This window comes from Cyprinus carpio, chromosome B13, assembly GCF_018340385.1.
Source record: "Cyprinus carpio isolate SPL01 chromosome B13, ASM1834038v1, whole genome shotgun sequence".
Taxonomy (NCBI): Eukaryota; Metazoa; Chordata; class Actinopteri; order Cypriniformes; family Cyprinidae; genus Cyprinus; species Cyprinus carpio.
In genome coordinates, this window is record NC_056609.1 from 21061272 (window position 1) to 21087962 (window position 26691).

Sequence of the window (26691 nt, forward strand, 5' to 3'; positions counted from 1 at the left end):
TTAGTCATCACGTGTACTCTTAATGATTTAGTTACAGAGGAAAGCAAGTGTTGTGGCCGGTTTCAGGGAAATGTTCTCAGGTTTTTCCACTGAGTTCTGTGGAAAAGGACGAGACACAGGGTTTATGTTAGTGTGCATGTCTCGTCTTGGTCACAAGGCCGGAATTTTGGAAAAATAACATCCTTCAAGAATTTTCTGGGCTGGAAAATGTTTGTTGACACTCTTTCAATATGGGAAAAAAAGACCTTTTATAGTTATTGAAAGTCGTGACATTTGCCAAGTATGGTAACCCATACTTGGAATTGGTGCTCTGCATTTAACCCATCCAAGTGCACACACAGCAGTGAGAAGTGAACACACCATGAACACACACCCGGAGCAGTGGGCAGCTATATATCCAGCACCCGGGGAGCAACTGGGGGTTCAGTTCCTTGCTCAAGGGCACTTCAGCCATGGGTATTGAGGGTGGAAGAGAGCGCTGTTCATTCACTCCCTCCCACCTACAACTCCTGCCAGCACCGAGACTCGAACCTGCAACCTTCTGGTTACAAGTCCAGTTCTCTAACCAATAGGCCAAATTACCATGGTAAGCCTAGTGTTTACCAAATAGTTCTATAATTTGCCTACTTCAGTACTACAAAGTACTATGGTGCCAACTTGTTATTAGTCACTTCTGCCATTTAAATAATTGAATAAATTGGTAAATGTGAAAATGACTCTTTGAATCAGATCCAGCTATGATGTTCTCACTTAATCTGATAAAGTGCTTCTGTGTATAGTGTGTTTGCACTTAATGTAGGCTATTTGTTGAAAATGTGACCTCATGAATGCTCAATATCCAATTATCTTTAATGTATTAAGCACATCCAGCAGCAGCGAGCGCAGGACAGATTCTATGAGAGCGCATGATGGAGGCTCACTTGCCAAAAATATTCTCACTGGAGCAGCGCCGCGCGTTCCCGACCACCCAGTGGCATGTGACTGCGCGCCCACGCGATCCGTCAGGCTCAGGCAGATGCGGAGAAAGCGGGAGAGGAACGGCGAAGCATCACTTTAACTTAATTTAACTTTATCTCCCGAACACTGGGACTCCTGCCGGGAATATTTTATAATACACTCAGGACTGACTTTCATTTGAACGAACGAGGGGTTTTGCGAAGGTTTTTTTTTGTGTTGGAGTCCCGTTTGACCATGGATTCAGTCGCACCTGGGAAAAAAAGGTAACGTTAGCCTAGACAAGCACCACTTTCTGTGTTTTGGTATGCGCGTGTATGGCAGTAATGTTATTTCATTAACTGAATTTTGTCCTTTGCTTGCAGTTGCTGTCTGTCAATAGTCTCTCAAAAATTTCCGCCTTGTAACCTGTTGTCACATTTATAATTCACACCTCTGTATGAATGAAACCGCGACAAAATATTTAGTTCACATATTTGCATGCTTTGCAAGGTTTTTAGCTTTAAAACAAAGTGTAGAAACGGATCAGTTATAGAAAAACAATGTTGATATAGAGAGTCGACTGGTTGTATCATAACAGTTGTGCGCTGATTGATTCGCGAGGTTCCTTGAACAGCAGATTTTTTCAATGAATCAATTGAACCGGTTCCCAAAACCGGACTGAATGATTCGTTCACGAATCAGACTGAATCGAACTGTTGTCGAGGCATGAAATCTGCCTCACTGCAGTGAGAACTGGCTTTTTCGACATTTAATCTGATTCAGTAAGTGAGCTAAGTAGAAGCATGTAGAGCTAACCAACCAATTTACTGTTGCCGAAAAACAGAAATAAAACGTACCTGAAATAAGACTTGAGTGTATGACAGTTTTTCAACACACATACGAGTCAGTTTTTTTTTTTTTTTAAGAAATCACCCTAAATGTAAATGCTAATTATTTTTAGGTTTTAATGAGCTGAATCATGGCTTCAACAAACTGAAGACAGCCTTAATTAACAATACATGGCTGGAACATGTTTTGCGGATGTCGAGGGACCAAGCGGTGACATAACCACGTCATTACGTAAAGGAATTGCTGGAGGAATCCGTTTTCAAAACGAACTGACTTCGCATCACTGACAAGACTAGAGAACTGAACTTTTTCACACGAGTCATCTTTTACTATAAAAGAGATCTGAGTCTGGATTTGTCTGTCAATTCTAAGAGGTTTTATTGCACATGCGCAGTGTTGAAGGATTCCCGATGAACCCATTGAACCTCCACGTCACATATAGTGGGTTTGATTGATCTCTTCCTTTAAAAATCACTCAGGAGCCTTGCTGGAAGATACGGCCTAGCCAGTGCCATTTAATTAAAAAGCGGAGCTAAGTGCTTAAACCGATTCACGAGGCAGCATTTCAAATAAAGAACGGATTTTTTTGCACCCTGTTTTCAAATGGATTGTTTGGGTTCTTTCAATGACATTCAATGTACTTTACAGTACTACATTAGGTTGTTTAATAATGTTCACTGCTGATTTACACAGACTCCTAATTAATTGTACCCCTGAAAATTTATTATATAATGAATTGTGTAATTATGTAGTTAACTATTACACCTCAGTATTTACATTTTAAATTACTGAGTAATGCATGTAAAGTGTATGGTGTCACCCATTTTTAAATGTGCAGACACATGAAGGTTAGATGTTTGGTGTTGCTCTGCTCTCCTCTGAAAGCCGACTGTAGTGTTTTGCTCGGGATCAGCTGACACCTCTCCTCTTGGCTCTATGGTAAAGGTCCCCTGTGTGCTATCAGCTTGTGGCCTGTCGCCGCTGTCATTCGCAGTGGTGTAAAACGAAGCTGAGAAAGGTTAGGCTGCTTCTGCACTTATCAAACCAGCCATTCATCCTCTTAGAAACAGAATTCGTAAATAGAAGAGACTTTATTATCAGACAGTTGATGAAGACTGTTGACCTTTGCTTGAATAATGTCCTGCTTGCTGTCTTGTCGTTGTCCTCTAATGGAAGAGTTTTTTTTTTTTTTTTTTTTTAGTATGGATTTCATTAACAGGTCTCTGGTGATTGGAAACTCCTCAAATGCGTTATAATGTCTAATAAAGTATCCACGGGATCCCAAGAAGCTCTAAATGTTGCATGAGCGCTTTAAAGGACAGGATAAAGGCATTAACCTAGATTCTATTCAAAATCCGGCATGATCCTATATCATGCCCTGTTAAACTTACTCGTACGCACAGAGAGCATTTCTGTTCATGCTGTAAAGAAGTTCTGAAAGAGAGTCTCTTAAAAGTGGTTATAAATACACCAACATTGTTGATACTAATGGTCCATGTTGCAAATGTAGTGGAGATGTATTTCTGTAAGAGTGTGTATGCACTGTCCTTGCTAAAATATTTAGACCATAGTAAGTGTGCCTTATGTGTGTGTAATAAATAATGAATCATGTAGTCCCCTGCAGGAAGCAGTTTGTACTGGTCAGAAGGAGAGAAAACAGAGAGCAGGTTGACTGACAGAAAGCTTATTGGATCATTATTATTAAAACATGTCGAGGGGCACAGCTCGTCTCGCAGAGGGGGCTGTGATCATGCTAAAGGCTCCGTCTGTCTGCTCTTCACAGCCTGGGTCAACACATCTGAGATGACTTCTAGAATATTAGTTCAGAGTGTAACTGCTATATTAGATACCTTAGGCATCATTTTAGTTTAAAACAGTCTGGCTCAAAGCTTACCTGTGTGTTCATATGGTGTGTCAAGTGCCAGTTTAGTAACATTAGTTAATGCATAAGGTATCATGACCTAACAATGGTATGTAATGTTAATTTCTACATATACAACTTAATACTACATATTTATCACATTTCAATTTAATGCAATTTTTTTCAGCTATTCAAGGTTCAATATTTTAGCTAATGCATTAACAAGTGTTAACAAATTGAACCTTATAGCAAAGTGTTCAGCAACTTCCCTTGGGGCTCTTTGTTGTCTATTATACTACATGATGCACCGTTTGATGTTTTAATGTTCTCTCAGCAGGGGTTTGTGGTTAGCTTATTTCTTCCATCGTGCTACTGTTGTGTTTTTGTGAGACTGTTATCTTAAAACAGCATCTGTAACTTCCCACAGAACAGATGTACTGTAACTTACAGTCATCTACGGAATAACTCAATATGTCCAGTATATCGAGACAAAAATTTAGACCTGTATGCAGAACCTTTCAGGGTTTAGGTAAAAGATTTTGACAGATGAACACTTTAGGGACACATTGATTTTAAATAAATGCAAGGCAACATTAGAATGTACAGTATGAAAATTGTTAATTCATTTTGAGATTTACTAAAGATTACATTGAACATTATTATTAAATACTCACTTTTTAGTGAGTGTTAGAGATTATGTTAAAATGTGTTAAATGTTAAAATATGGGACATAAGCATGCACAATTAAATATCTACACTAGGAGCCTGCATAATGCTGCTATGAAACATGGCTACCGTGTAGTCAAGGTCATTGCAGTGTGAAGGTTACTCAGATATGCTAATGATGGAAACGGATTTGTAATAGGGTTTCAAAATTGTATACTGTTTTGTGCTAAACATGTTTTCTACATCTCAAGTGCATACACATAATAGGACCTTAATGAATCCACATTTGTTTCATTATATATTTCTAATTAGTGTATTGAATGGGAAATGGTCAGCAGGGTGACTGAAAGCGCTTGTGTGTTTGTTAGTGCATGACTAATGTCTTTTTTGTCTTCACTGTTTTGTTTAATCTGAAACAGCATTTGCAGATAATGCTCAAACAGGTGGAGTGATTCAGAGAAACAGACAGGAAGAGGGGTGAGACGACTAAGTGGTTTCTTTAGCATTCGCTTTCAGGGCGATAGGCTGGCCAGCATCCAGATGCTCTAACTGCACTCTATCAGCGTGCAGACCACAACGCGAGCTCTCAGAGTTCAAAAGTGTGTTTGTCTGTAAGCTTTACATCCTCTAATGTACGACTGAGTCTTGTCTCATGAGGAGCCTTAGAGAAAGAAACAAACACACACACACACACACACATACACTCACAAACAAACACTGCAAAACAGTGTCCACTTGCAGACAGACAACACTAATAGAAATAATTATATTGTAGAATGTATGCTAACAACTGAAACTAGAAGAAAGCATCTATAACAAGGAGTCATTAAAATGTCTTAAAAAAATAGAGGTCCAAGGAGTAAGTGGACAAGATGAATTTTTTAGGAATTGTGAACAATTTACAATTTAAATAAATTATAGTCTTAAATGCATTTCAATTAATAATGTATTGTCCATAAAGCTGAGAGATTATTTAAGAATTATTTTATTTTTTATCTTATTTTAATGTAGTTATACAATTTTTGATTGTAATAATATAACAGGTTGTAAAATGTTTGATAGATTAAAACAAAAGAAAGTTTTTCCTTTAGATCCTTTATTGGATTTAAAAAAACAAAGGCATTTTTATTTCATATTTCCATTATTATTATATTAGCCAGTCACTTTTGTTCCTGAATAAATCAGCATTTTGAACAAACCAGTTGAGTGATTGATTCAAGGACTCACTCATAAAAACAACTGTGTCCTTCCTGAGTAAATCAGCAATTTGAGCAAATCAGTTGAATGAATGAGTCAGTGACTTACTCATGCCACCTACTGGTGTAGTGATGTAACTCGCAGAAAGAATAACTGATAAATCCCCACCACTAATTAGATCGAGATAAATGTAAACATTTTAGAGATGATACATTTATTTTACCTGCCAGGGTTTTTAGGATAAAAATATGCTTGTTAGTTTTCTAATGTGCATCTGTCAATCACAGGCAGCAGTATATGATGCATCCTTTTCAAAATATATAAGCACATGGAAAAATTGTGCCCATTGACACATCTTTTCCCAGCACCCAGATGCTCAGACAAAGACATTCTTTTTACACCCACAAGTATGTAAAATCAGCACCAAACTAAATGTGACCTTCACAATTGGCAAATGCATAAAAACATAAAAACTTACAACTCTAACAAATATAGGCTATGTCTAATTTTGACTGATTTGACACTGTAAATTGTGGCTTCTCATGATTCAGATCTTGAGAAAGAGACAGTGTGGAAATATAAATCAAGCAGAATTAATTAAACAGTGTTGACATCTTTGACTAGTCTTGTCCACGGATGTTTTATGAGCTCTTGATTTTCCGTATTTGCCCTGAGGACAGCTCACAGCAAACATTACGATGTCAGGAACTGTACAGTAGGATCTTTGTGTGTTTTACCTGCCGTGTCTACACTGAGTCTCTGTTATGAAGGCGACGGTCTTCAGCCTGCATGACCCTAAATAACACAAAATTACACAGCACCCCACAATACAGATCCACACATTATAATACATTATTGTTTGTTTATTATTTATTTCAAAACAGAAGCCCTAGAGTTTAACATCATTTCATGTTTTTATATTTTATCAGCATCCTCAGTAATTTGGCTTGCTCGACTGCACCTTTGCTTAAAGCTGGTTAATACACTGTGAAACTTGTGTGTCACTTTTAAAGCGCTATGATGTATGTTTTTGACTGTTTCATAGCACACAGGTGTGTATTGCTGATGGCATTAACAGCGCAGACCCTTATAATGGATTATATATGTGCATGTGTTCATTATAGAGTGAGTTCAGAGCGAAGGAAGGAGAAATCCAGAGATGCGGCACGTTGTCGGAGAGGAAAAGAGTCAGAGGTGTTTTATGACATGGCCAGAGAACTGCCCCTCCCCCACAGCGTCACCTCTAACCTGGATAAAGCATCAGTCATGAGACTCGCACTGAGTTACCTGCGACTGCGTAAACTACTGAACACAGGTGAGAGAGACAGATGTTCAGTGAGATTTATTTAGTAGGTCTGCTGTGTTTGTTACTGACATAATGTGTTTATTTCTCTTTAGATGTATTGAATGTGGAGTCTGAATTAGATTCTCAGTGGAACAGTTCATATCTGAAAGCTCTGGATGGGTTTCTCATGGTTCTTTCTGCTGATGGCGACATCGTCTACCTGTCAGAGAATGTCAGCAAGTGTCTAGGCCTTCCTCAGGTGATTTTCAACTCACTTTTTCAACTTTTTTTTTTTTTTTTTTTTTTTTATACAATAATTAGATTTGATTATGATTCTTGTTATGAGTGTTACAATGCATCAAGAACATTTAGAAAATCTGAAATTTGGTTTACAGTTTGGCCCAATTCACATTCATTCATTCAATTCACTGTTGAATAGAAACTACAAAAGAGCATTTGTTTGAAATAAAAATCTTTTATAGCATTATATGTATCTTTACTGTCACTTTTGATCAATTTAATATGTCCTTGCTTAATAAAAGCATTATTTTTTCTTTAAAAAAATCTTACTGACTTCAAACTTTTGAACAGTAGAACAAACAAAAATAACAACAAAACTATATGCCAGGTTTTACAATTGCATGCTTAATAATAATATTTTGGTTAAGAATTTGAGTATTATTACATTGGGGATTACTGTAGTAATTGTAATAAATTCCATAATCCACATTATGAATCTGTATCCAGGTCTTAGAAATTCAAATAATAACTGGATTTATGTGTTTTAAACCATTTCATTCCCTTGTAGATCGACCTCACTGGACACAGTGTGTTTGAGTTTACTCATCCATGTGACCATGAGGAGCTCAGAGAAATGCTGGCATACAGGACTGGTAATATTCTCTCTTTTTCTCTCTCTGTCTTAGTTACAATTATGATTACTCATGCTCATCTCTCTCCCTGTTCCCTCATTTAGGTCTGTCTAAGAAAGCAAAGGAGCAGCACACAAACAGAAGTTTTCTATTGAGGATGAAATGTACACTGACCAGTAGAGGGCGCACTGTCAATGTCAGATCTGCCTCCTGGAAGGTACCACCCCTTACTTGTGCTTCACCTTTGATCATGTGACTGCATATCACTCTGAAAGCATCTATGCGGTGAAACTGGATACATATTTATCCCTATTAGCCTCTCTTTCTGACAGGTGCTGCGCTGTTCGGGCCATATCCACACAACAGATGGCATCAAGAAGGGTGTGTGTGAGGAAAAAAATGTGTGTTCAACGTACCTGGTGCTTATCTGTGAGTCTATTCCCCACCCGGCGAACATTGAGGCTCCTCTGGATTCTAGAACATTTCTAAGCCGCCACACTTTAGATATGCGCTTCACCTACTGCGATGAGAGGTAAAGTCCCAGCACAACTGAGTGCTGTACAATAAAGCCTGCCCCGCTATAATATGCTGACAGCTGCAACATCTGACTCTAACATCTGAGAAACATTTCTTATGGGTGGACACTTAAAATTTTCATTGCTGGGATTTTTTTATTAACTTTTTGATGCCATGGACCTCCAAATATGATGATCTCCTTGCCTTTTCCTCTTCTTAAAATGTAAAAGCAGCTTTATATTTTTATAAAAATACTAAAGAATGAAATATTGGACATTTTGTTTCTAAAATTAAATATTATTTTATACACTCTATTTCAGCAGATTTTTAAAAAGAAATTAAATGACTTAAGAACCAAAGACTTCTACATTTTATTCTTTTTAACTTTCTATTTATTAAAGAATTCTGGGAAAAGAAAGTGTTTCATGGTTTCCATTAAATCAGCATATTAGTATAATTTATGAAGGATCATGTGACACTGAAGACTGGAGTAATGGCTGCTGAAAATTCAACTTCGCCATCACAGGAATGAGTCACATTTTAAAATATATTACTAACTGATAACTAAAAACAGTTATGTTATTCACAAAATTACTGTTTTTATTGTATTGTGCTGTGAATTGTGTATTTCATAAGAGACTTTAAAAACATTAAAAATCTTACCGACCCCATTACAATTATTGAAAGGTAGTGTATATATTTTTTATATTGTATTATTACATTATATTTGTTTTTGAAGCTTTCCTTGTCACTGTATTAAACCCAAAGCTATTGCTAAATATTATTTTTAAATGCTAAAATATAATTTTTTACAATATTTACATTCTATTAAGTTTACAGCATGTCATTATCAGATATATAAACCTTTAAAATAACAAAAATGTCTGTAGAACAAAATAATTATAAATAATGTCATTATTTGTACTAAAAAGAATGAAAATAACAAAACTAAAATTATGTAAAAAATCACATACTTTGTTAAAAATCACAGACTTTAAGTTTGCACTATATATTCAGTAAAGAACTTGCTCCAAAACCTTGTGAATCTTGTGAAGTAGGTCGTCTGGTATTTTTGCCTACCATTTTCAGGACTAATGGATATTTAAGGAAGTTTGCATAGATGCTGAGAAAGTCTGTGAACTGAAGATCCAGACTTATGGCTTGGATTTCTTCGCCATCTAGTGGTGACTTGTGAAAGCTGCAGTGTCACAGAGCGGCATGCAACTTGTGTGTGTTTGTAGGATCACAGAGCTGTTGGGTTTTGAGCCAGTGGATCTGTTGCAGCATTCTGTGTATGAATACTATCACGCGCTGGATTCTGACCACATGACCAAAACACACCACAACCGTAAGAACATACAGTATACTGTAAATGCAGTTCACGTACATAAGTCTAAATGAAGATACATTATAATGCTTTATATATGTCTCTCTTTGCAGTGTTTGTGAAGGGACAAGTGTGTACTGGACAATACCGGCTCCTGGCTAAAGCAGGAGGGTTTGCTTGGGCAGAGACTCAAGCCACTGTGATCTATAACAGTAAAAACTCCCAGCCACAGTGTGTGGTCTGCGTTAACTACATCCTCAGGTGGGACTTTACAAGGATGTCTAAGTGCACACTGAAACGTGTGTTGACCTGAATACCAATATGTGTTTGTGTTTGTGTAAGTGGCATTATTTTCATCCTTTCTTACTCTGTAGTGGCATTGAACAGCCCAAACAAATCCTGTCCCTTCAGCAAACCAACAGCACAAAAATAAAACAGGAACAGGAAGAGCACCATGAGGAGTCACTCGGAACTGAAGTGACTATGGAAGAGTTGAAAGAAGAGGCAAAGGCAAAGAATGAGAAGAAAGCGGAGTGTGTGAGAGAGGAGCTACATGACAGTCTGAAGGGGGAGCCAGAGGCACTGACTGTAGCAGACCCTGTCCTCACTCTGGATATCACCAGCACAGGTTTGAACAAATCAGATTTATTAGTAGTTCAGAGACATGGAAGTTTCAGGGCCATTCACACTATTTCAGGCTGCAATAAATTCTGTGTCTTTTCATATTTTAGTTTTACAAAAATAATATTTAAATTTATTATTGTGATTATGGACTGTATGGTTTGTAGCGCACGTAGTTTTACAGTTTAGTGCACTTTGTTATTTTTCTAATTATTTACCTGAATAAAAAGAATTCTTTCACATTCGTAGAAAATTGCTTCTTTCAGTGTTGCAAAATAAATGGATAGAAATATATATATATTGTATGAAAATTGTTTTCATATTTCAACCATTTAGAAAAAAGTATGGAGGAGTTTAACATCCTGGCTCTATGTTATTTCCTTGCAGAGTCCGCACTCTCTGTGTTGACAGAAATTCCTCTCTACAATGATGTTATGTTGCCCTCTTCAAGTGTCCTGCTACCTCTCTCACCATTCTCTCCTCCCTGCTCCTCCCTAAATGAAGATGATGCCTCCACAGCCCATCTACAACCTGACGACTTCCAAATCTCACAATCTTCGCCTCCTGATTCTTCCAGATCCCAGGTGGAGTCTAGTCACAATTTTACAGTGCATTTTCTTTTACTTTACAAATGTTTTGATATAATTCTTTACTTTGGATTGGTTGTTTGTTTATGTTCAGGTCGATCTCCCTGTGGATACAGAATTAAGTGACCAGCTAAAACCGGATCAGGTGGAGAAACTATTTTCCATGGATATAGAGTCCAAGACATCCTTTAATACACAGGTAGATGACTGTTCAAACTTGAAGTTAAAACCTTCTGCTTTCACACAGGTGTCAATATAGGTCCAAGATGACCATATCAACCAACATAACTTAAAACATGTACTGCACTCTTATGTGCTCATTTAATGCTGTTGCTTATGATGATTTTTTTAGGGAGTGGGTTTGGATCTGGAGATGTTAGCTCCATACATTCACATGGAAGATGATTTCCAGCTGCGGACTGTTTCTCCAGCCGAGTCGATGTGTTCCAGCCCGGGTTCAGCACTTGAACTGACCCCCTCCAGCAGCACACAAACTGCCCCTGCTCTCCCAGCAGCCCCTCTAGTCTTAGTGTCCTGTGACACTGTTCCACAAAACACTAGAACCACAAAGCAGTACAACAGCAGGTGAGACTTCATCTACAGAGAGACACACTTTGTTGATCAGATTTGTGCTGCTGAAAACAAACGCTTAACAGATGAACAAATAAACAGTTATTCAAGAACAATCTGTTTTCTGTTGCCTCTCTCTTTCTCTCTCACTTTCTGTTTCTTTCTGTAACTCTCTAGGGAAATTATTCAAGACAGTGATATTTCTTCTAAATGTCAGACCAACCCAAAGCTACTCAAGAGAAAACTGGAGACCATACCTCTGTCTGAAGCAATAAGGCTGGTATGTTTGTGCATTAGTGTGTATTATTGCATACCTCTCTGAAATACTTGATTCTGAGTGGTCATTCACTTCAGTGAATTCAGATATCTTTGTTTATAAAACAGAACCACTTTCAGAGCTGTTGTAAAATACACTTTAAACATACATGTTGTGACTTCATTACATCAGTAATACTGCACCATTATTTGTGTGTGTTGCTAGGGAAGTTAAAGGAATAGTTCACCCAGAAATAAAAATTTGCTGAAAACATAGTCACCCTCAGGCCATCCAAGATCTAGATTTAGATTTAGAGAAATTTTTCATTACACCACTTACTCACCAGTGGATCTTGTGCAGTGAATGGGTGCCGTCAGAATGAGAGTCCAAACAGTTGATAAAAACATCACAATAATCCACAATTAATCACATCACTCCAGTCCATCTATTAACATCTTGTGAAGTGAAAAGCTGCATGTTTGTCAGAAAAAAAATCAGAATTTAAATCTGAATCATGAGTGAAGTATTGTTTGATAGAGAAATGTTTGTGGGTTGGAATTTTTTTTTTTTTTTTTTTTACTGGAGGAAGCATTATTAAATTTTAAAGGGCTTTATGGTGGATTTGCTTCTTACAAACACACAAATTTTTGCTTTACAAGGTGTTGTTAACAATATTTATTTGTTTGGTATGAAGCTGTGTAATAAGCAGAATAATGTGCAGTCAGCTGCGCATTATAGCAAAATAATCCACTTTAGAACGTTTAAATCAGACAAATTATAGCACTTATCTACAACAGTTAATAGTGGGACTATTTGTTACTTTAAATGTGGGTAAGGAGAGTTTATGACTGACTGTTGATAATGTTTTTTTCCCAGGGTTCTGTGCTGCAGGTGGTGACTGATTTTCCAGAGAAAAAGGTCAGAAAATCAGACACTTCATCATCAGAAGGGATTCGTCATGCCACGATACTGTTGCTGCCATCTGGTACGTCACCATGGAGACTGGTGTGAAACCCTTGTGAATATTTCATGATTGTACATAGACTAATTGCTCTTTCTGTTTTTCCCACAGATGTTGCGAGTAGGTTATTGAGCAGATCGTCAGAGGGTGGAGCCGTAACGATGCCCCTCCCCCAGCTTAACCGTTACGACTGTGAGGTAAATGTGCCTGTGACTGGGCGGCAGCACCTGCTACAGGGGGAGGAGCTACTGTGTGCCTTGGACCTTCTTATTTAAAAAAAAAACCCATACTTATGTTTGCCCATGAATAGGGAGAGATCAGTGGCATTATGGATTAACTTCCATTACAAAGAAACAGTGGTGAGCAATCAAAACAGCTGGGATGCTTCTGCTTCTAATGAGTGGATGGTAAATACAAGCTGGACATCAAAACGCAAATCAAAACGCAAACTAATAAATAATAATCAATGAGGGTAAAACAGAATTCGTAGAGCAGTTATGAAATGTGCTCTTCCAGGTTAGAAATACGCACAGAGAAGAGAATATATAAATTCTATTCTATATAAGATTGTGTTGTGTGACAACTGCAAATATTATTCTTGCACAAAGGACATGAATTTACCTGCAGCTTTCAGAAAATGTTATTTTATTAGCACTGCTGATTTTATAATTACTTTCAAGGTATGTCTAAATGTGTTCTTCGTTCAGGTCTCTGTGTGTCTCACATGAAAACATGGATGTAAATGAGTGTAAATCTTGTGAAATGTCTAAAGTGGCTGTTATTTTAATCCATTGATATAGTATACAGCATTTGAGAGTAGTCAGCATTGGTAGAATGATCCACACTACTACCTAAAACTACCTTAATGTTGAAATTATTACTCACTGTTGTTATTATTATTGCTAGAGATCTCTACTTAGTTAAATCTCTGAATATATCTAGGGCATTAACAAGTTAAATGTTCTCTTGTGTTCCCTACGAGATTCCTGTGTTACGTTAACAGTGGCATATAGGAGGCATAAGATATGGTACAATACCTAGTGTGTGAGCTTTGTCGCTGTGTGTTTCTCATGTTCTTCTTCATCGTGTCACATTGTCTTCAGGACAATTGTAATGTCTGTGACAAATAAAAAAGTTTTTCAGCAACATTCAGCTTTAAATATCAATGTACGGTTTTGATTGAAAGGCTTCAAAAATGATCTTATACTCAATAAGACAATAAATAAATAAAGTAAAAAATAATATCGTAAAATATTGTTGTAATTTAACAATTAACTGTGTTCCATTTACCCCACATCCACATTATCCTTCTGAAATCATTCTAATATTCTGATTTGTTGCTCAAGAAACATTTCTTATTATCATCCATTGAAAACAGTTGTGCTGCTTGATATTTTTGTAGAATTCTTTAAAAGTTCAAAAGCAGCATTTATTATGAATACAAATCTTATGTTTTATACATTATAGTTCACTACAATGGGTATACAACGATATACAAAAAGGTTTAAATTATATTTAGCTTAATTGTAAGGTGCAATAAAGTCATATAGAAGGGGAGAAAAATATAAAATGATGTAAAGAGTTTAACATTTAAGCAAATAAAGCACAATTCCATCCATATAAGGTAAAATGGCAGTTAGAAAAGCACATTAAGAAAAAATAATTAAGAATATTTAACACCAAAACAAAAAGACGTATAACCTGAGATGATAGCTGAAACCCAGATCAAATGACACCGTTTTCAAGAACATGCTCAAAAGATTATTTCTTTTTAAACCAATATAAACTACATCATCAAAATTAAAGGGTTACTCCATCCCAAAATGAAAATTTTGTCATTAATCACTTACCCCCATGTCGTTCCAATTCCATTTTGGATGAAAACAGGGAGGCTTGAGACTGTTCCATAAACTGCCAAATGAACAACAGTGTCAAGGTCCAGGAAAGTATGAAAAGCATCGTCACAACAGTCCATCTGCCTTCAGTGATTCAACAGTAACATTATGAAGCAACGACATTACTTTTTGTACACGAAGAAAACAAAAATAATGACATTATACAACAATTCCTCTCCTCTATGTCTCTCCAAATCAGTGTAGCGCCATTTTGGCAATTCTGAGCAGTATGCAGATGGCGTATGGTCTTCTGTGTCAGCCGTGTGTTTGCTTTCAAACCAAAGCGTAAATACACTTAAAAAACTTATCCTTGTGGTGCAGCTGACACAGAAGAGCATAAGCCATTTGGATACTAGGCAGATTTGTCAAAATGGCGCTTCGCTGATTTGGAGAGACACATTGTCAAACTTTGACCTTTACTGTTACATTACAGTACATTACATTTTGGTGGTGTAGTCATGCACGCCAATTACCTCTAAACTAATTTGAAGTATATGTGAATTTTCAAGTTTAAAGGGATAGTTTACCCAAAAATTTAAATTCTGTCATTAATGACTCACCCTCATGTTGTTCCAAACCCGTAAGACCTTCGTTCATCTTCGGAACACAAATTAAGATATTTTTGATGAAATCTGAGAGCTTTCTGACCCTCCATAGACAGCAAGGGGCCTACCACATTCAAGGTCAGAAAGCTCTTGAATTTCAACAAAAATATCTTAATTTGTGTTCCGAAGATGAACGAAGGACTTACGGGTTTGGAACAACATGAAGGTGGGTAATTAATGAGATAATTTTCATTTTTGGGTGAACTATCCCTTCAAGTCTTTACATTTTTACTACAATATAAATGGAACTGATCCTACACATGTAAACTCTTAAATACCTTAGTCTAGAAACAAATCATATTTTAAACAAATATAATTTTACCTATTATTGTTTTAGGCCTTTTTCCGTTCTCTACACCACTAAACCTAACCCTTCTGTATATAAACAGCACATTCACAAATGAGTCAAGAGCGTCTGGAAAAGTATGTGTGTGTATGTGTGTTCATCAAATACAACTCAGAACAAGAACTGTATTCAATTACTGGTGGCCTTGCCAAAGGACTTACTTCATCGCTCAAGACGCTGCATGGGCTCTTTATTTGCCGTGCGAGACACACATACATACAAAACCTCAGAAGCTCCCTTCCACATTTCTGTGGGAAAATACTTACTCATGGAGAATGGCTTTATTCCTTGGTAACATTATACACAGCATTTTGTATCTGTGTCTTTCATCCAGGTTGAGTGAATGGCCCTCATTGAATTAGAGGGAAAATCCCATGATTCTTGCTTTTGTTGCTATGGAGAGGGCTGTTCTCGGTTCCTATGGACTGTTGCACTTTAATCAAACACCGACCAGTTTTCTGAAGGCAGGAAAAGGACTGTTTTTCTGTTCAGTTTGTTCTTATAAACATTTTCAGTAATGCTGATCGTTCACAATAATGACCAGCTTTCCTCAGCAGGAGCAGCAGGTTTGTTAGTGTACACTGGATTAAAAAAAAATAGGTGTAGAAATAATTTTCAATCCTAAATTGCTAGTAATTTTTTGCTAGTAATTTTTACATACTCAAATTATTTTGATTTTTAACGGAACTGAAACGTTCTGCATTGGCTGATATTATAAAACAATTCTTTACTGTTGGTATCAGTTCGCTCATCAGTTTTCGCATGTTATCAATTGTGTGTTTTTTTTACAGTGACTCTTGCAGGTCACATTGTTACACCAGCAGGTGGCGAAGAGGGACTGCCTTTATGAGTGAGTCACTGAATCATTCACACAAACGATACTTCCAAAACACAATTCACTCACGAACACAACAAGCAACAGGCTTTGTTTGTGAGTCGCTGAATCATTCACTGAATCGATTTGTTCAAATCAAAAATGAACCACCAGTAGCTACTGCGTGTTGATTGGAGATGCTGCTGATTTTGCTGTGGCTTGGTTTGGAACTATTTTTTACTGGTGGAGCAAAAGTAGATAAAGTAAGTGGGAATATAATGTGAATTTCTCGATATTAACTTCTTATTGAACTGTTATCACACACTTATGTTTTTGCTGCCTTTGCCTGTGGTTGAATCAAAGCCGAACAACAGTACGTTACTTAGTTATCTAAAAACTCCTCAGCGCAGATGAATGTGGTTCGAAGCACTGGTGTAGACATGGAGGAGGACATCTTGCCATAGCAGATGGACAAATAAATTAAGTTTTGTGTTTCTTTCACAACTAGTGATTCTCGGAAGGTGTATAGATATGAAGTTAAAATCCATGAAATCCACCCCAACAGCTCTCAAGTTTTATCAAAGTGCTACATGGTTTGAAAGGTGGATTTGATTTTTGCACTTTCTCATTAATCAACATAATTTATACAGTGTATCTTTAAACAGTTTGATGACCCATGGACAGTTTCAGAGTTTCAGTTTGAGGTATTCAGAATGCAGTTTGGTTAAGGGTAACTGATCCCACATCAGTGCTACTTTACAAAATCTGCTGAGAGACTGGAAAAAAGAACATCAAACAAACAGAGTCTCATAAATAGGTTTCCTGTAGTTGATGACTGCACATGGTATATTGATCAAATGCTAAGTGAAAGCATGTGTAATGGACTAAAGATGTCTATCTCTTCCTCAGCTTTAACTGATCTCCAGCGGATAGCCAGGAGCCCTGTTTTCACTTACGTCTGTTAAACACACTTGCCCACACATCACTCTTCTTCCACGGGTGCATGCACGCACAATCATACACACTCATGTATATATATATATATATATATATATATATATATATATATAACACGCACAACTATTTGTCCTCGGAGGACCTGTTATAAAACCCTTTTACATATGAAAGCTTTACTGTTTTCTATGGACACACACCAACAGAAAAACCTCATATATCTGCCCGGCCACACACAAACATAGCGAAGATTTGTAATAAATCAGATCTCTTTCTCTCTCCATAACTACATCATTAATCCCTTTGTATCTAGTCTATTCCTCCTTGGAGGAAAATTTTATTGCTCAGAGGTTGCTCTTTCATAGCTCAGGAAACATAATTGTATTCTCTCAAAACTTTTTTATAAAGTATAAAGTTGTTTGACTCAAACGGTTCTCTTAATACCTTAGGAAAAATAAAATTGTCAGATGTTACAACTGCTGACATTAAGAATTGTGTTATGCAATGTATTGAAATGTCTGTCCTCTGGTTCTTCTGAAATTTGAGATTATAGGTTCAGAAAATGTTTTATTGCAGTATCTCTCTGGGACAGCAGGAGGTGTCAAAGTGAAAACGAGAGAGAGAGAGAAAAAAGAGTTTTAACTGAAATAATTGGACTAAATGGACATTTTAAAAGTAAGTGCAGATCACCTTCGGCACAAGGCCTCGTGTAACTGTACAATCTACTGTTGTAGTTATGAGTGTGAGAAAAAACCTGGAAACAATTATATTGCATTTACAACCCTTCAAAACAGAATGATGTCATTCCTAATGGAGTGAGTCTAAGAAATGTGGTTAAGGAGAGGTAGTGTGTGCTTACATGCTCTGAAGGGCAGTCTTGTGTTAGCAGATGTTGCCTTTAGATCCCCCAGGACCAGTGTGGCGTGATTTATCAGATGCAGCCAAGTTAAATTCATAAAAGCTCTGTCACTTAATTAGTAATTAGATATTATGTTTCATTATTTGATTTAATAGCAGTTGACCTTGAATTGATGAACTAGTGATGGAAAGAGCAGCTGACGGAGGTCAGGTAAATATGTAAAAATTGGTATTTTTGGTAACTCAACTGGTATTTTTAACTGAGAATTGAGAGTTTTTGTGTTGAAGAAGAAGAGAGAACATACATTCAACCATACAGTTAGTCATCAAACACACATTAAATGTTTTATACAGTTTTATTATGCTTTAAATTTAGTGTTTTGTTTTTTTTACATTGATATACACCATATCTGATGATCACAAATTCGTACAAATTAGCCACCTTGTAAAATATGTATGAATTGCTGTGAGATCGGGCTGGATGATCAACTTTAACTTATAAAAACCAAGGCAAAATACATGCAGGATAAAGAACTACAAATAATGAAGTTGTTTATTCACATATAGTCTATTTTTACGATATAAAGAATGTCAACAATAATCTGAGTAGTGAATGACAGAATCTACCACATTTTTGTCAGTGTAGGAAATCATGCAAATATAAATCTATAAAAACATTTGCTTGCCACAAAAAACAAATAAACAAACAAAAATTACATACTGTATGTTGTATTGTACTCCAAAGGTAATGCCATTGTATGATTTATTTTTTGAGAGCAAATATTTTCAATTAATCTATAATTAGTAATGAATATGTGATTAGGTATAAGATGATATGATTTAATTTAAATGCATGTGAAGATATTTCCACAGAATATGTTGCAGTGGAGTGCTGTCATAACTTTTATTGCAATGTTGGAGGAAACATGGAGACCCCTTCATTATCATGTATCAAAACACATTCTCTTTCTTTTTCTTCACCTGAAGTGATTCTGATTATTTCTTTGTCTGCATGTATGATGAACCTATAGGAGTAATAAAAAGAACTGCTTTTGGTCAGGTATTGCTTTATGAGATGGTCTAGACATGCTATCAACCCATGACATGTGGGCTTCTCTTTCTGCAGCCAGACTTTTTTGTTCAGTAAACCCTCAGCAGTGAGGTTCTCTAGCTTTAACTGACATTTAGTTTCCACGGTTGCGCATGGACCTCTATATCGGGTGGTGTATGTTACTGAGAACCTGCTGCATGTGATGTGTAATCTTGTCAGACCCTCTTTAGCTACAGCTTCGTGAGCCTGTGTAAAACAGGATTTAATCTCATCCTGGCAGGAGTGGTTGAAAAAGTGCCTGGACGCAATTAAAGAACTTGTAATTGTTTTCTCAGCTTGATCATGGACACAGACATTGACATAGGTTTGATTGTTTTCTGATGTTACAGTAACAACTTGGTTGTTATTCTGACCCATTTGTACACAAGAGTAATTTCCTTTGACTAATAATTTGGAGGACAGTTTTAGAGGATGGTTTCTAAAGAATCTCTCAGCAAAGTCCAAGTTGGAGAAAAGGTTTCTGTCTGCAATGTTCTTTGTCTTCAGTTCATGCATCACTGACATTATGCTTTCTGTGTTGGGTTGAAAGCTGGGGTAAGAGCTAGGAAAGAAAGAAAGAAAGAAAGAAAGAAAGAAAGAAAGAAAGAAAGAAAGAAATTTAATGAAAGTTAAACTTCTTCCTGCAGATCATTATTAATGTACTTACAATGAATAGTCCACTGAGGCGGCGCAGAGGGAGGAGATCATTTTTTCAAAAATTCACCAGAATTATCCACACTGTCATCGGATACAGCAGTCATTTATGAAAAAATAATGTACAGTCATTATCTCAAAATAAACAGGTTGATCAGAAGTGATAAAATTAACCAAACACATTCATTATACTGTAGCCTATATTGCAGAATGCTTTACCTAAATTTCCTCTGTCAGTTACCACCTTCTCGGATTAGTTCATTTGTTTCAATGAGGGTGTGCAAACAAAATGTATAGAGGTCCAGAGGGCAAATTTGCAAAAATATATAGTTTTCTTTATAACTTTAAGATCCCTTTGCTCTGAATAGCTTAATAAGTTGTTTTGTATGGTTAGTTCTTCTAGTTTAACTGAGATAGGCCTATATGAAACTTTTTCATTTAATCAGTTTTTTTTATCAAATATCTCAAATTACTATATAGCTTGTATGAAACGTTAGTTTGTGTGGCTATGGCTACTTTGAACGTTCAGAAAAAGACAGCAGGACTGTCGACTTACCTAAATCTTTGTCCAGTGGTCAAATGGAAGGTAGAACTTTGTTCGGTGGGAATAAAAACGGGATGATTTCAGCAAATAGTGTGTTAACCAACAACTTCACTGAGTTTCGAGTTTCGGTTTCACAAAGCTCTGCTGGATATGTTGGTTTCATTTTCCAGGAAACAAACACTCCTTGCGTGGGTGGGAAGAGGAGAAACACGCGCCTCGTTGCGAAGAGACGCGTCACAATTAAAAACAATCTTAAATCGTCTCAAAATATGTTCGATATCCTCCGTCTGAACGGAATCTTGCAAATTGACACCAAAAATTCGGAGTTTGTGCCTGTCATTTACCACGTGATTTTCTGTGAAATCTTCAAAAAACGCTGCCCAAAATCTGCAGACTGGCTATGACTTTCGCCACTTAGCGCTGACTCGTCCAGACTACAAATTAGTGAGGTGGCTGGATGTAGATGGGGTGCTGATGGGTACTGTTCTCTGTATGTGAGGTGCAGCCCTCCATAGGACAAGTTGAGTTCCATGTGATCCAGAACTGATGGGCCTTTGTTAGCCTCCATGCTCAGGACTTTCCTGGCCTGTTTGAAGAAGCTTTACAACTCATCATCATGACAGCAGTGTCCAACAAAGTGACTTTCTGCTGGACTGGCAGTTGTGAGCTGGGATAATGGTCCTTTGGATAAGAATATATATATATATAGATATAGATAGATATAGATATAGATATAGATATATATATAGGTAGATAGATAGGCTACATTTTCATTGTAATTTTAATCCTCTGTAATTTACACACGCACGCACGCACGCCCGCACGCACGCACGCACGCACGCACGCACGCACACACACACACACACACACACACACACACATACATTTAATGAAAGTTTAACTTCCTTCTGCAGATCATTGTACTTACAATGAGGTGTCCATTGAGAGGGAGGAGAGGTTTCTCTATAGCTGGCCAAATTTCACTCGAATAATCCACACTGTCATCACATAGGCCTACATCAATCATTTATGAAAAAGGCATTATCTCAAATAAATATAGTGATCAGAAGTACAGGGGTCTTTTATTACAGGTATCTAATATTTATAACATAGAACAGAATGTTTTATCCAAGTTAGTTTTAGTGAGAGGTGGTGCAAAGAAAATTTTCATAAATAGCCTATATCTTTTAGGGTGCTTGTTCAGTTTGGAAATTAGTATAAAGCCTTCTTTAAGACTTTAAGATCATTTTGCTTTGATAGAGCAAGTCAATAATAAGTTATAGTTTGATTGACATCTGAGAATTAATCTTCTTTTATTCAGTGTTATTAGATGTAAAATTCTTACAACACTTTAAAATACTAAAGAGGTGGTCCATTATGTCCATGTATTTTGTGTATAAAACATCTGGAAAAAGACAGTTGAACAGACTTACCTTTTGTAGATCTTTGTTCAGTGGTCAAATGAAAGAGAATGTTTTTAAAGTGATGTTTTCGGCAAATGTTGTCTTCCAGCAGTCTAGGCTTTTCGCAGTCTGTTTAACTTAAAAGACCCCAGTAAGTGTCAATTTCAGTTAGCGCCACTTTCCAGGAAGCAAATGTGTCATTTCGTAGGCGGGGAGAAACAGAAGAAACAGAACAAGAATGAGGACTCTCTCTGTATTTCAAAGAAACATATACACATAGAGCTGTATTGTACTTTATTTAATGTTTAAAATACTGTATCTGTCAAACAATAAATGATTTTTTTATTTTTTGTCATGCCAGGAAATAAGTCAAAAAATTTAACTAGGGTTGGGAATCGAAAATCGATTCCGATTGCAGAATTGGATACTTAAGGTCAGGAATCAGATACTTCTTGTCAAATTAAAATTTCGATTCCGCCTATCGAGTCCTATGCGCTTTTTTTCCCATCACCCGTGAGGACCGGATATTGCGATCTGCCAGGACCTTACTAAGCGCTCCAAAGTTTGGCTACATTTGCGATCAGAAGCCAAAAAAGCTATCTGTGGTGTGATAGCTAAACATGTTGCTAGAGAGGTGTCACCGCCAACATGAAAGCACTTTAATTTAATAGATTGTTAAAGATTTATGAGAATTTACAGATTTAAAGTGGGAAAGACTCAGTTGCAGTTCTATTTTGCACACAAACAGCTCGTAAAGGGTCCAGTTTTTATGTAGTCTGTGGGTTTTTGTTCATGGTATTCAGCTCCAATAAATGGTTTACAAAAAAAGACACAGGATAAATGTTTGATTTCATTATATAATCACATATAATCGAAACTGGGAATCAAAAAGCAGAATCAGAATCGATAAAATTCAAACGATTCCCAACCCTAGATATAACTTTATTTCTGATTTTATCAAACATACAGTGGCAAGATCCAATTTACAACAGAAATTAGGATTATACTATCTCTCTATTGAAGAAAATCTGCCATCTAGCATGGGAAGTAATAACCACAGTCCCAAATACATACAATTATTAATGTTAGTATTACTTATGCAACTTTAGTTCTGCCTCCTTCAATAACCTGATTAATAACCTAATATGCCTGGTGTTCTCCTGTATAACTGAGATGAAAGCAGCTGTTTCATGATTCCTATTCATACTCCCATAACTCCGTGTCTTGCGGAAAGCTTTGTTCTGGGCATCAGTGAAGATGAAGTACCGAGTTGTATGGTTATCTGTTCTGCCAGTGGCAAACTCCAGCATCTCCCCATAACCATCGAGAATGATACATGCGTTCTCCTCCTGATACTGGTTTGAATGCTGCAGCAAGTGCTGAAAACATGTGAGCAGGTGTTTCCTCAACTCTCCACTTTTCTCCAGGTGCGTCTTTGTCTCTAGGATCTTCTCTAGGGACAGCGTTTTGCCCAAGAAAACTCTACGGTGCTGGATGTGGAGGGGGTGCAGGGGCTGATGGGTACTGTACATGAGGTGCTGCTCTCCACAGGTGATCTTGAGCTCCATGTGATCCAGAACTGATGGGTTTTTGCCAGTCAGGGCTTTTTTAGCCTGCTCGAAGCAGCTATCCAACTCACCACAACAGCGATGTCCAGCAAAGTGGCTCTCTGCCAGGCTGGAGGTCGTGAGTCGATATTCTGAATGGGTCCTTTGAAGGAGCTGTGGACCGTTTGTGCCCAGATGTGCCATGTAGGACAAGACAGGTGTTCCGGCAGTAATACGCACCAGGTGGCACTCTCCTTCCAGTGTTAGAGAGACATCATGCCGCTTGGATGCAGGAAAGGCCTCCAGGGCTTGCATAGAGAAGTCAAGATTGGTTTTCAGTAGTGAGTCCAGCAATCCTTCCTGACGGATTTTCACTTTAACTGACAGGAGAAGGTACAGTGAAATATCTCCTTTTGGGAAGAAATAAACAAATAAGGCATTGTAAGGAAAATTGACTGTAAGGAAAAATGATGGTAACAAAGAGTAAAAAAGCAACCATTGGATGCCATTTTTGTCCTAAATTTGAATTTAATAATTTTAATAATGAACTTTCATATATTCCTTGCAGTCAGTGAATAATGCTGTACTGTACATGCATGGTGTCCTGATCGCCCTGAAAGGCTGACTGTACATTATTCCTATATATAACATAAATAAACAAATCCTTTATATACACTATCTGAAAGTTTTGGTCAAAACAATGATGCATCTTTAGATGAGGTCATAATGGGTTAAGGGTCCATCAGAGGGAATTTAGCAGTCCCTGCTAATCAAATTATTTCTTATTTAGTAACAGTACATAGTCTCCACATACACTCTTTAAATAAAGGTGCTTAAAAGGTTCTTCACAGCGATGCCATAGAAGAACCTTTTTTGGTTCCACAAGGAACCATTCAGTCAAAGGTTCTTTAAAGAACCATGACTTTCTTACTTTTTAATAATCTGAAGAACCTTCTTTCGGCACATGTGAAGCACCTTTATTTTGTACATACAGGAGTTGTCACAAAGAGCCTGTTTAGCAAAACAAAACATTTTGGCCCACTTACCAACCATAAATACAGGTGATCTGGGTTAAAATGCAAAGACTAATTTCAGTATATGCTTTATGACAGTAATGTAAACAATAAAATTGATCATCTTCATTGTTGAGTTTTGATGCACTAAATTTAGATGCATCCACTTTTAAAAGCTCTTACCTAATCTCTAATCTTAGTACCTTTTGATTCAAAACAGAACAAGAATGTCTCACCTCTAGCTGCTGCGGCTCACTGCTGTCTCTGTGTTTTGAGGTGATGACCAGGTGTCAGGTAGGTGGATAAACACCATGTGGTTGATAATGAATCAGTGTTTTCTGTGCACACACACACACACACAAGCTTATCACTTCCCGCAAATAATTAACATTACATGAAACATATGCCAGTGCAGAGGACTTGAGCATTATGAAAGAGTTAATTTTTAAGTTTCTTTTGCTTTAATATAACTGGTGGAATAGGATAGAAAATTTTGATGTCTCAAGTTTTGTGTTACTCCTGTTTTTAGATGCAGCATCTACTGTGCAACTTGTATCTGGCCCGTGGCCAGTGTTTAGTATAATAGCAAACACCTCATGATAATGAGGTTATATCAGTATAACCAGTCAGCTAGAAATGAAAAGATCACTGCAGCATGAGAAGTGGCAGCTGTGGCCTAATGGTTAGAGACTTGGACTTGTAACCAGAAGGTCGCAGGTTCGAGTCTCGGTGCTGGCAGGAGTTGTAGGTGGGAGGGAGTGAATGAACAGCGCTCTCTTCCACCCTCAATACCCATGACTGAAGTGCCCTTGAGCAAGGCACTGAACCCCCAGTTGCTCCTTGGGAGCTGGATATATAGCTGCCCACTGCTCCGGGTGTGTGTTCACGGTGTGTTCACTTCTCACTGCTGTGTGTGCACTTGGATGGGTTAAATGCAGAGCACCAATTTCGAGTATGGGTTACCATACTTGACAAATGTCACAACTTTCACTTTTCACTAATGACAATAATTCCATACATTTACAGTATATAGTGCTTTTCTGGGTACCCAAAGTCAAAGATCTTTACATAAGTGGGGGGGGGGTTCTTTGGGTTCTTCAGCTGGCTCCACTGAATCACGTGGATATGTTGTTTTTGTTCAGATCAATGCGCAAACTACATAGAAAATGTATCCGCATGGTGCAGCTGACACAGAACAGCCTACGCTGTTTGGGTTCAGTGGATACTCTCCAAAATGGGGCTAGGGTGACGTGGAGGAGACAAATTGTTGAATAAATTTTGCACACAAAAAGTATTCTTGTAGTTTTCTGGATCTTGATCATGGTAGTACCCTTGCTGTTTATGGGAGGGTCAGAGAGCTTTCAGATCACATCGAAAATATCTTAATTTGTGTTCCGAAGATGAATGGAGTTATTTCTGTTTGGTAAATTGTTGTTTGTTTTTAATTGTTGTTATAAGTTTTGGGTGAACTATCCCTTTAAGGATCTGCCAGTGTGAAATCAACATGATAATGCACACTGCACCACTATTGTTGGTTTTATCACTTTTTTTGTGGCATTGTACTTGGTTGCCCCACCCACAGTAAAATCTCATTGGTCTAAAATCCTGCTCCACAGAATTCATTGTATGATTGTTCCGATTGTCTATTATTGCGCCACATCATATAGCATTTACACTTTAAATTTCAGACTAATTACTTTCAACACTCTCCTGTCACTTCATTACCTCTTTTACGTTTTGGCAGTTGATGGCCAATTCCTACGAATAATGATCTCATTTGTAGATTTTTGATCTGCTTACACCTCACTGACAGTTTTTATGCTTTCCAATTTTGGACAGATTTCTTCCAACACAATCACAATGGCCATTCCATTTTTTTTAATCTTTACTTTAATATAACAAAACAATTGAACAATGACCAAACATCACAAGTACATTCCAACAAAAAAACATTGCTAGGCCTATGTGTAATTTAGGTTCATGAGTAGGTAATTTATTCCAGTGAAAAAAAAAATCAATTATCACTTTAGGCCATTAAGTCACTGTCGCTGGTTTATCAACTACTTTTCGTTTTGGCAAATGGTGGCCGATTTTTATGGATTTCTATGAATTTCTCTTAGGTTTAGGTTGAGGTTATGCTTTTTTTCTAAAGATCATACATTTTTTATATGAATCCCATTGTACAAATTCATATGAAATTGCTACCTTGAAAAATTGTTATATTTTCTCATGAAATCGGGTTGTAATACAGACAACTTTTATGATTCTTTTCCTCCAGTGTTTCTGATGATATGCTTTAAAGAAACAAACAGTAATGAAAAAGATAGTTAATAAAAAAAGAGAAATGTTTATAAGGCCTGGTAATCAGTAACGATAAAAGATGGATAACATGGGATGGTGAAAGAAGGAAGAAAAACAGGAGAAGGAGAAAGAGCAGATGAGGGATGAAAACAATCAGTCAGAA

The 26691-nt window shown here is 37.1% G+C and overlaps 1 protein-coding gene and 2 long non-coding RNA genes across 4 annotated transcripts in view; 1 reads left to right on the forward strand and 2 right to left on the reverse strand.

Moving 5' to 3' along the window:
* LOC122139448 overlaps positions 1–6688 on the reverse strand; it is a 15534-nt gene extending 8846 nt beyond the window's left edge. The window contains exons 1-2 of the long non-coding RNA XR_006156304.1: positions 6678–6688; positions 5678–5679 (exon numbers count right to left, since the gene is read on the reverse strand). This is a non-coding gene — a long non-coding RNA (uncharacterized LOC122139448). The remainder of the gene's footprint in view (positions 1–5677; positions 5680–6677) is intronic.
* Positions 899–12941, forward strand: LOC109088386 (hypoxia-inducible factor 1-alpha-like). The gene is made up of 15 exons (XM_042737253.1): positions 899–1220; positions 6634–6824; positions 6908–7053; positions 7603–7687; positions 7771–7883; positions 7999–8198; positions 9424–9530; positions 9623–9770; positions 9884–10137; positions 10518–10714; positions 10812–10916; positions 11070–11302; positions 11465–11567; positions 12420–12528; positions 12616–12941. Exons 1-15 carry the CDS (start codon positions 1192–1194, stop codon positions 12777–12779), a joined length of 2184 nt encoding a protein of 727 aa, XP_042593187.1. The 5' UTR covers positions 899–1191; the 3' UTR covers positions 12780–12941.
* A 5377-nt stretch (positions 12942–18318) lies between these two features.
* On the reverse strand, positions 18319–21799 carry LOC109088385. 2 transcript variants are annotated; one of them, XR_006156305.1, is made up of 5 exons: positions 21698–21799; positions 21193–21278; positions 20277–20945; positions 19734–19804; positions 18319–19628 (listed from the first exon to the last, which is right to left on the reverse strand). It is a non-coding gene; the product is annotated as an uncharacterized LOC109088385 (long non-coding RNA). The 2 variants fall into 2 exon arrangements; XR_006156306.1 differs by having other exon boundaries at positions 21193–21262; positions 21698–21792.
* Positions 21800–26691: the final 4892 nt, after the last annotated feature.